At 43.5% G+C, this 11,486-nt stretch overlaps 1 protein-coding gene across 3 annotated transcripts in view; it reads right to left on the reverse strand.

The window, feature by feature from the left end:
• The window catches only part of HBS1L (HBS1 like translational GTPase), a 284,783-nt gene extending 275,537 nt beyond the window's left edge, over window positions 1-9,246 (reverse strand). For 2 of the 3 annotated variants that reach the window (XM_033935882.1, XM_033935881.1), the window contains exons 1-2: window positions 9,009-9,216; window positions 246-311 (exon numbers count right to left, since the gene is read on the reverse strand). In XM_033935882.1, coding sequence (XP_033791773.1) covers window positions 246-311; window positions 9,009-9,051 — 109 coding nt within the window. In that variant the 5' untranslated portion in view covers window positions 9,052-9,216. Of the gene's footprint in view, window positions 1-245; window positions 312-9,008 lie in introns of all 3 variants that reach the window. The other variant, XM_033935883.1, reaches the window with a different exon arrangement.
• Between the last annotated feature and the right edge of the window lie 2,240 nt (window positions 9,247-11,486).

Consider the following 11,486-nt stretch of genomic DNA (forward strand, 5'->3'; position numbering starts at 1 on the left):
AAAACCACACACAAAAGAACTGGAAAAATCAGCACATCTAAAACAGGTCACAAGATAATTGACAGCTATGAGATTTTTAATTCAGGAGACATAAACAGTCTTCTATTTCATGCTTATATTGGAAACAAAATAGATTATCTACAACTGCCCCCCCCCCCACTCCCAGCTGTTATGTCAGGTATTAAAAATCAAGCTTGAGTTGCCCTTGTAGAATGCCCTTGTAGAGCACCCAAGAAAGAACTAACCTGTTGCTGGTGAAATGCAATAATCATCTTCCACAGACTGGCCATAGAGATCATCATCATCAAAATCTGAAAAAAGGGCCATGAATAAATTAGTTAGTCTTCTACAACACAGTCAGTACTATGATGGTTTAAGTTATGTTATACTTTTATATTTGATAGCTATATACACCACTCTGAAAAACTTTGGAAAAGTGGGTTCATCTTTTAAACAAAGAAACAATGAACATGCATTATTGTGCTCAGGCTCAATGAACTGGATACTGCCCATAAGTGTGAAGACATTTCTAGTTAGGAAGCCCTCATAAGCACAGTACATGTTTTGTTTGCAGGGTTAACATCAAAATTAATGTGTTCATTCACCCAGCCAGAAATTCACCAAATACAAAAGCGTTGGTGTAATAATACTGGGTTCACGGAAGTTTCGCCCCCCACATTTCGCCCCCAGCAATTCGCCCCTCACATTTCGCCCCCGCACATTTCGCCCCCCGGATGTTTCGCCCCCACACATTTCGCCCCCGCACATTTCGCCCCCCGGATGTTTCGCCCCCACACATTTCGCCCCCGCACATTTCGCCCCTGAGTGTCAGACTATTCCTCTCGCAGGCGATTTCTTTGCCGACACGACGGCAGGCTACAAATTCAAAGTGCACAGCTGGCTGTTCTCACTGCCTCTAATGTCGGCCCTGCAGCTCCGGACTTCCCCACACCTGCTCTCTCCCCCCCCCCCCCCGATCACTATTATTTTAAATGTTATGGCAGCCACGGCGCTGTATCCATCGGAGGAGACTTCTAACCTCGGCCATGAAGTTGCTGTTGCAGGAAGAGTTCCGGGGCAGGCCGAGGTTAGAAGTCTCCTCCGATGGATACAGCGCCGTGGCTGCCATAACATTTAAAATAATAGTGATCGGGGGGGGGGGGGAGAGAGCAGGTGTGGGGAAGTCCGGAGCTGCAGGGCCGGCGTTAGAGGGAGTAAGAGCTGATGGTGCCACAGGGTCCCGCGTTGGGGGGGGGGGGGGGGATGGTGCCACAGGGTCCCGCCCCTCCCCTCTACCTTGACTGGCTGACAGGCTAGGCAGACGCTGTGCTTAAGTAAGCGTGTCGCTCCTTTTAGATTCAAAGCTCAAAAGACTGGGAAGGGGAGGAGGAGACGTGGCAAGAACAGGCTCATCTGCACCCCCTGGTGCCACAGGGTCCCGCGTTGGGGGGGGGATGGTGCCACAGGGTCCCGCCCCTCCCCTCTACCTTGACTGGCTGACAGGCTAGGCAGACGCTGTGCTTAAGTAAGCGTGTCGCTCCTTTTAGATTCAAAGCTCAAAAGACTGGGAAGGGGAGGAGGAGACGTGGCAAGAACAGGCTCATCTGCACCCCCTTAACTGTAATTGGTTGATAGAATTGACAGACAGTGCACGCTACCTCGGCCTGCCCCGGAACTCTTCCTGCAGCCACCACCCGCCTAGGCAGGAACATGAAGTTGCTGTTGCAGGAAGAGTTCCGGGGCAGGCCGAGGTTAGAAGTCTCCTCCGATGGATACAGCGCCGCGGCTGCCATAACATTTAAAATAATAGGGGGGGGGGGGGGGAAGAGCAGGTGTGGGGAAGTCCGGAGCTGCAGGGCCGACATTAGAGGCAGTGAGAACAGCCAGCTGTGCACTTTGAATTTGTAGCCTGCCGTCGTGTCGGCAAAGAAATCGCCTGCGAGAGGAATAGTCTGACACTCAGGGGCGAAATGTGCGGGGGCGAAATGTGTGGGGGCGAAACATCCGGGGGGCGAAATGTGCGGGGGCGAAATGTGTGGGGGCGAAATGTGTCTGGGGGCGAAATGTGGGGGGCGAAATGTGAGGGGCGAATTGCTGGGGGCGAAATGTGGGGGGCGAACCTTCCGGATCCCATAATACTGTATATATGACTATTTGCCCTTATAAACTAAATGTGCATTGGGAAGATATTCAGGCCACTAAATAAGCGCATTCTGGAACTTAGGAGTGCTATCAAAAGGACCGCAGTTGATAAACCTTTTTTTACAGCACTGCATTGAGAAATATCATGTCTTAAGAGGATTTTGCTTGTTTGTTTTAAGTACATAAGAACATAATAGCCTTACTGGGTCAGACCAAAGGTCCATCAAACCCAGTAGTCCGTTCTCATGGTAGCCAATCCAGGTCTCTAGTACCTGGCCAAAACCCAAAGAGTAGCAACATTCCATGCTATCGATCCAGAGCAAGAAAATATAGCAAGACAGGTTAAAAAAAGGGATAAATCCTTCTTTAAATACGTTAGCGACAAGAAGAAGAACTCAAGTGGTATTGTGCGCCTAATAAAACCCGATGGTAACTTCGTGGACTCGGACGCAGACAAAGCAGAACTACTCAATAACTACTTCTGCTCAGTCTTCACTTGTGAAGCGCCAGGATCCGGATCTCAGCTGCAGACAAAGGGGTGCTCAGAAGACCCATTCTGGGACTTTACATTTACCGCGGACAATGTCTACCACGAACTATCAAAGCTAAAAGTGAACAAAGCTATGGGCCCGGATAATCTACACCCCAGAGTGCTTCGGGAATTGAGAGATGTCCTAGCAGAACCGTTAGCTGACTTGTTTAATCTTTCCCTAAGCAAGGGAAAAGTTCCCTTGGACTGGAAAACTGCCAATGTTATTCCGCTCCATAAAAAGGGATGCAGATCGGAGGCCGAAAATTACAGACCAGTGAGTCTCACATCAATAGTATGTAAAATCATGGAAACGTTAATTAAAAACAGACTGGACACGTTTCTGGACGACGAAAGACTACGGGATCCCCACCAGCATGGCTTTACAAAGGGAAGGTCTTGTCAATCCAATTTGATAAACTTCTTTGACTGGGTAACAAAAAAACTGGATAAGGGAGAGTCCCTGGACATCGTGTATTTAGACTTTAGTAAGGATTTTGATAGTGTCCCACACCGGAGATGAACAAGATGAACACAATGGGCCTTGGAGAAACACTAACTGCATGGGTGAAAGATTGACTTAGCGGCAGACTTCAAAGAGTGATGGTAAACGGTACTCCCTCAAAAACGTCGGAAGTAACCAGTGGAGTGCCGCAGGGCTCGGTCTTGGGCCCGATACTATTCAATATCTTTGTAAGGGATCTGCCTCAGGGACTTCGGGGCAAAATTACATTATTCACTAATGATGCTAAACTATGCAACATTGTGAGAGGCGCGGCAGAACCTGATGGCGCAACCATGCCCAACACTATGGAACAGGACCTACTTTTACAAGAACAGTGGTCCAGTACTTGGCAGCTGAATTTTAATGCCAAAAAATGTAAGGTAATGCACCTTGGTAGCGGAAATCCATGCAGGACGTACACCCTGAATAGTGAAAACCTAACAAGAACTGCAGCAGAACGGGACTTTGGAGTAATCATCTGTGAAGATATGAAAGTTGCCAATCAGGTAGAGAAAGCTTCAGCAAAGGCGAGACAAATGCTGGGATGCAATAGAAGAAGCTTTATCAGCCGAAAGCCTGAAGTTATACTGCCGTTATACAGATCCATGGTGAGACCACACCTTGAGTACTGTGTTCAGTTCTGGAGACCACACTATCAAAAGGATGTGAAGAGAATGGAGTCAATTCAGCGAATGGCCACTAGGATGGTCTCAGGACTCAAAGATCTCCCATATGAAGAGCGTCTGAACAGGCTATGCTTATATTCTCTCGAAGAGCGCAGAGAAAGGGGGGACATGATAGAAACATTCAACTACATCACGGGCCGCATTGAGGTGGAGGAAGAAATCTTTCACCTTACTGGTCCCACGGTGACAAGAGGGCACACGTTAAAACTCAAGGGGGGAAGATTTCATGGGGACACCAGGAAATTCTTCTTCACCGAAAGGGTGATTGATAGATGGAATGGTCTTCCACGTCAGGTAGTTGAAGCGAGCACAACGCTCGACTTCAAAGGACGATGGGACCGTCAGGTGGGGTCGCTCCAGAGGAATACTAACCAGTTTCACTCCAGAGTTGTTCACCTCTCTTTCAAGCTTACTTACTCAGATAGAACTCTGGATGCTATCCTACAGACTAAAATTAAACCCTGACAAAACCAAATTCTTCCTAGCTACCCCCAACGACAAAATCAAAGACACCACAATTCAAGTGATAGGAACGGCTTTCCCCCTCGAACAAACCTTAAAAGTACTGGGAGTCACCCTAGACAAACATCTATCCCTTGAAAAACATACTGATATTACAGTCAGGAAATGCTTCTCGGTGCTCTGGAAACTACACACCATAAAAAAATACTTAAGACGACACTTCATTCCGCCTCTTAGTACAATCCTCCATTCTCAGCATCCTTGACTACTGCAATATCATTTACCTGGGCTCCACGAAGAAAACCATCAGAAGACTGAAACTGATCCAGAACACCGCTGTCTGTCTCATATTTGGCTTGAACAAATGGGAACACATCACCCCTTTCTACCACAAACTACATTGGCTACCTTTTGAATCTAGAATCCTATTCAAGTTTGCATGCTTTTGCTACAAAACTTTATTTGGTCTATCTCCAAGTTACCTCATCCCTCATTTCAACCTGAACTGCAACAAAAAGAACTCTTGCAGAATCAATCTATTCGCCTTCCCCTCCCTAAAACTATGTCACCTCAAAAGGTTCTTCGACAAAACCTTCGCCTTCCAGGTGGCCAAACAGAACCCATGGCTACCCCAAATTATGCTCGAGGCTCCCACCTACCTCGACTTCAGAAAACTACTCAAAACTCATTTATTCCACGGACGGAATCCCTAATCCCCCCTTCTTCCACTTCTCTCCCCCCCCACCAACAAAATGATCTCTCCCTTTACCCCTTCTCATTGCTCTCCCCCAATTCTGCTAACTACAATGATTTATACAACCCCTTCATGCTTACCTCAACAACTTCGCTTCTTGTAAATCTGATTTACTGTAATTCTTGTAAATCTGTTTAATTCTTGTAAATCTGTTTAATTGTAATTCTTGTAAATCTGTTTAATTGATGTGAACCGCCTAGAACTCCCTGGGTATGGCGGTATACAAAAATAAAGTTATTATTATTATTACTTAGAAGACGGATTCTCAAAGGAGGGAGGGTTCATGAGTGGGCAGACTTGATGGGCCATCGGCCCGTTTCTGCCGTCATACTCTATGTTTCTATGTTTCTCAATAACAGACTATAAGCTTTTCCTCCAGGAAATTGTCCAAACCCTAATTAAAACCAGCTATGCTATCTGCTCTTACTACAACCTCCTATTGGTTTTTAAAATTATTTCCCTGTAAGTTCATCAAGTATCTCCTAGTCTTTGGGATTGTTGATGGAGTGAAAAATCGAACCACTTGTACCCGTTCTACTCCACTCAGGTTTTTCTAGACTTTAATCATATCTCCCCTCAGCTATCTCTTTTCCAAGCTGAAGATCCCTAACCTTTTTAAAAAGTCTTTCCTCATACGAGAGGAGTTCCAGCCCCTTTATCATCTTGGTCGCTCTTCTTTGAACCTTTTCTAGTGCTGATATATCTTTCTTGAGATAACGAGATCAGAATTGAACGCAATACTCCAGGTGAGGTACGCCACGGCCCACGTGAAGCAGCAGCAATTTGGACAGATTGTTGCTACAAACAGAACAAAGATTTATCAGATTCAATACAGTTCCTCCTCATGAACTAAATCACGAGACTGATTTCACTGTATTGCTGTAGCTCCTATCTGTTTTTTGGTATGCTCTGCATTTTTCTATCTAGTTTTTACTGTCTCCATAAGATATAATTTGTTTTATATATGATTTTTTATTTGATGTATTATTGCATTTACTGTATATATTTATTCAGATATGTTTATCTATTTTTGCTTTGGTCACCATTTGCATTTATGAAGATTAGTTTTAATATGATACACAATGTTTCTGAAGATTTTTAGTTTACTTATTGGTATGGCTTACCCCCTTTTTTACATCAATACATATTTTTTAACTTTATCTTTTATGACTTTGCAGACTCCATATCTCATTGGATTTAGATGCTCTGAGATAAGTTATAAGTGCATTTTAGATATTTTAGAAGGACAGTTCTTCAGCTTTTTTGAAGACTTTTTACACTTTTGTGATTTCTTCCATGGTTCCATGCATCAATGTCACTGGAACACATCTCTATGCATTCCACCATATTTTAAGGGCCTCTTCTATTAAACTACGTTAGCAGTATTCTTGCACAAGGAGCCACGCTGAATGGCCCGTGCTGTTCCCGACGCTCATAGAGTTCCTATGAGCGTCGGGAGCAGCGCAGGCCATCTAGCGCGGCTCTCTGCGCTAACAACTGCTAGTACAGTTTCATAGAAGAGGGGACAAGTGTTTTTAAACTTATTTCATCCATTTGAAGTTGGTTTTTCTTAGCAGTTTGTTGTTTTTTGGTTTTTTTTTTTTTACTAGTTATGGATTTTTAAACATTTCAGAATTGATTTTAATGTTTGCTCACTCTACAAGGGGGTGCTAAAAAGTTCTCAGCCCAAACAACTTCCTAAATTCTAAAGGGCTCATAATAAAAAAAAAGTCCAAAAAGTGGCCTAAATCGGTACTAGGACGATCAAAAAGACAGATCATCCAAGTATCGATAATCAAAGCTGGTTGTATCTAAAACCAGCTTAGGCCTTTCCCCTGCTTCCGAATACTTAAAGTGAAAAGAGGTGTTTTTGGAGGAGGGGAAAGGGCCGGAGGTGGGCCGACCAAGACTTAGTCATACAGCAAGTATAACCAAAGGTTTAACAAGGTTGCCCAGTCGGAACTTATACATTTTTACTTAAACCAAGTCAAAATAGGTATAAGTTCCAAATACGGGCAGCTGAGCTGTAGTCTGAACTCTTCCTCACCGGGTTTAATGTTCCTTTTTTTTTTTTTTTTTTAAGAGGAGGGAGTAGGAATGCAGGACATAGTCAGAAGGGGCTGTAAGGGGTGGGTAGGGAGCTGGCACCACCAGCTATATCCCAAAGGCACCCAGGAAGCCATTCTCCCAGCTCAGAGCCAGCAAAGCCAAAAATAGGAGCGAAGCTGCGCCTGGAGCCGGACTGAGCGTGGCCTTAGTGAATCTAGCCCTATGTTAAATCAAAAAGACTCCTTCCTGCTTGTGTGCAATGGAAAAACTGAAGGGGCAGTAGAGCCGTCTGGTTAAGGAGGAGGGATTTAAAACTGGAGTGGATTCTTTCTGCATGGCTCATGAATACTGGAATATTACCGCTTGTCCAGAATGACACGCCTATTGTACTAGAAGTATTACTGGTAAATCATATCAATGTTACTGTAGTCAGGCACATTCCCCATTATTTCAGTGTGGCATCTCCTCCTTGACCAGAAGTAATTGAATCATTGAATACAGGGTTATATCTCCATGTCCCACCCCCAATTTTATTTTTTACAAAATAGTCCACCTAATCCTCTTCAATAAAACAAGTTATTGGTAGTTCCGATGACAAAATAAAGTCAACTTACACAAATGAGCAAGCTAACTTTCTACTATTCCTCAGACCACATACCTAATCCCCAGTACTTGAAAAACAGGTGTCAAACCTTTGAAATGTATGCATGTTTCTTTACATCCAGATTAAATAGCTAATAGGTCCAGTAACCAGATTTAAACAAACCAAAATAGCTATAGAATTCTCTGCATACAGATTTCTTAGGCACTAAACTCCACTTTGATTAGGACAGCCACAGCAGCACAGAAACTGTGCAAACTAACTTGAGTGCTAAGCTTCTCACATACAATATATTAATTGGCAACCAAGTATATTCTTATTTCCTCTACTAAACAAGAATCTCTTTTTGAGAGCTTTCTATGTCTCGCCCTCAAGTGTCCAGGATGCTCCCTCTCTACCTTCTTTCAGGGGCCTTTTCCCCTTTAGTTTACTAATTTTTATATCCATGTATTCAAATTGTCTAACAAAGAAACCACATTCCTTTATCCATATCTAGTCCAGAATACCTATCCCATTCTAATTTTGTCTCCATTCACCATGTAATTATTTCAGTACATTGTAAACGTGTTAACACACAAGGCACACTGAACAAAAAAACACCATACAAAAATTGAACTAATCTTGCTTTTGTTTAACAGTAACTGCTGGAACCTTTATGATGTCATCAACCACAGTGAAAGCAACTAGTTCTGTGACATCGGTCACATCTGACAAGCAAAGAATTGTTGCATCACTATATTCCAATTCCGTAGCAGAGTTTAAAAAAAATTTAACCCCAAATCAACGCATATGGTATACAAAACTGGTCTAGTAGATTATTCTTATATAGCGATTACTGTGCTAAGAAAGGCCGAGTCTGGAACGTAACTTATATGACTGTTTTCCTTTGAGAGAGTTTAGACAGGTCTCTTGCACCTCCCACTCTGGGTGGGACTTGGAGACGTCAGCAAATGTTTCAGACTTACTCTAGTTCTATCGATCAAGATCACCCAATCAGTATCCCTGGCCCTTAACACTCAAAAACATCACACTGAAAAGTACAACTAGTATTTTTTTTATTTTTTTTTTTAAAGGCGATAGCAATGAATATCCCAACTATCCTGGCTGAAGCCTGGATGCATTTGCTCGTGCTGTGCATATAACAAACATTTAGAGGCACAAGAAAACACCTAAAGCACAACCACAACACATGGAAAGAAAAGCCAAGAGCATCACGGCTCGGGACTCGTTGTCCCCGTCCTCTCCCGACCCCGGCCACGCCTCAAGCTCAATCCCTTTACCTTCGTCGTAGTTGTATCCACGCACGTTCCTGTGGCGAGCCATCGCCACCAAAAACGGGAGTAACCCTCGTATCCCTCAGGCCCTGCAGCCTAGCTTCGAACCCGCCATCTTTCTTACTACCGCCAACCGCCTCTAGAAACGCGTCACTGCTCAGCAACAACTCGTGCGCCTGCGCAGGAGCTTAGCGACGCAGTGCGTGTCACGTATCTCTACCGGGTGCCTGCTTGGGCTAGAGCAGTGGCCGGAAGCTGTTCCTGAGCCGAGCGTTTAGCGGATTACAGCTGTTGTAGAAATGACAGTGTATTTATTTATTTAGTTCGATTGTTCTCCCCGAGGAGCCCAGAACGGGTTACATGGTAACATACGAAAACAGTTAGCAAACCAGAGACATAACAATTAACAACAAGGAACAGAAGACTGACTAAGGCGATAGGGTACAGTGAGATGAGTCTAGTTCAGTTGTTCTGGATTAGCAGACACTTGGAGCCCGAAGAGTGTCAGTTGAATATCTATTAAGAATACTGTGGCTTGGGAGTAACCAGAGTCTGAATGCTAGCTTGTCCTGAGTCAGGTGAAGAGGTAGGTTTTGTATTGCTTTTCAAAACAGTCTGAGAGGTGGTATAATACAAAGTTCCAAGTTTATTGTGCACTTGATATACCATTTATCAAGGTTATCTAAACGGTTTTACAGTAAAATGATTAAAAAAAAATAATTTTTAAAACTTCTATTAAAACATACAGGGAACTCAAAGACAAAGGTAGACTGGTATGAGAACAAGAGGAAAGGGGGAGATATAACATTACATCAATATTAAAATAAAGAGGGGGCAGGAAAACACAGTTGGAAAGGAATAATTTATTATGGGGTGTCGTCCACTGCATGTGTTAAAAGTGTCTTTAAATAAGTAAGTTTTTAGTTTCAATTTAAATTTAATTAGCGTAGGTTCTAATCTGAGATCTAGGGGCAGCGCATTCCATAGCAAAGGAGCTATGACAGAGAAGATTGTTTTTCGAGTACTATAGTGTTGTAAACGATATCTCAAATGGACAGGATTACCAGTAGGTTCTGAGTGTTAGATCTCAGCATTCTTGTGGGCTGATGTGTTCCAGGTGCTGTGCGGGTATTTTTTGGCAGATACATTGCTGTGCTCACTTTTCACACAACACATTTTCTACCGCGTAGATTTAGATAGGAAGTGGGGACACACAAGCGCACTGCTGACTTCAGGGAGCAGAGTCCTTCAGCTCCTTGCCAGCTAATCAGAATATTGCAGTTTGGAGGGGGCCAGACTCAAAGTAGGGGCGGCTTGCATCCCCAGGGCCCCCCTATGCTAGTGTATTATGGGACCTGCAGCACTGATATCGATGGATATAACCTGGGACTAAAAATACTACTCTGCTTTGAGGTGTAAACTCAAAACCAGGACTGGCCAAAAAGTCTCCCACCTGGAACTAATAGTAAATAAAACAAAAATAAATAAATAAGGTGATAGCTTTTTAATTGTGGAAGGGCAGCTGCCAACAACATTAAAAAGAGCTGTGGTGCATGCTATCCACAGAAAAATAGCTCTCTTGACCAGCACAAGCTTAAAAACTGCCATTCCTTTCTTGACAAAACTATAGAACAGCCAGGACTTCGGTATTCAATGAAACAACTACTAATTGAAAGTCATTGACTAGATCCGTGTCAATCTGGCTTCAGACCTGGATATGGAACACAGATAGTTCTTGTTTCCCTTATTGTTGATCTGCACAGAAACTGTGACACAGGATCTGCCTCCATAATAGTGTTGCTAGATTTCTCAGCAGCCTTCAAGACTGGCAGAAACGGGTATCAGTGGCACAGTATTTACATGGTTCAAATCCTATTTGTCAGACAGACAACAATCTGTTCTGTTCAGCAACAGCACATCATTACCATGAGCACTAAACTTTGGGGAACCACACTCAGCAGCAACTCCCGAGTTCCTGCGGCTTTTTTCCAAGATTGCGTTTTAATATTGTGCCTGGCAGTAGGATTTGTTTACCTAAGAATTTTGTCCGTTCATCATCTCTCTTATTCTGTACACTGATATTCATTGCTTCTACATTGTAACCTTGTCGCTGATTGTCCAGCTTTTTCTTATTGTATTTGCATTCTTTGTACTTGTATTCATTGATTCTTCATTGTAACTATGTCGTTGATTGTCCAGCTCTTCTTACTGTAAACCGCCTAGAACTTCCATGGCTTTGGCGGTATATAAGAAATAAAATTAGTAGTAGTAGAAGTATGCACCACAAGTTCAGATTTTGGCTTGATTTTTCATGCAATTTGGCGCCATCTACTGGGCTACTCTTTATACCCCTGAGGAAGGTTCTTTTGGCTGAAACACGGACCGTGTTGGGGGTCCAGTGTACATTACATTACAAAGGACTGGGGTCCAGTATACATTTCATTACAAAGGACTTGTTCATGCCTGTCACATTTTGTGTATATG

The sequence above is a fragment of the Geotrypetes seraphini genome, chromosome 3 (genome assembly GCF_902459505.1).
Source record: "Geotrypetes seraphini chromosome 3, aGeoSer1.1, whole genome shotgun sequence".
In the NCBI taxonomy this organism is placed as follows: domain Eukaryota; kingdom Metazoa; phylum Chordata; class Amphibia; order Gymnophiona; family Dermophiidae; genus Geotrypetes; species Geotrypetes seraphini.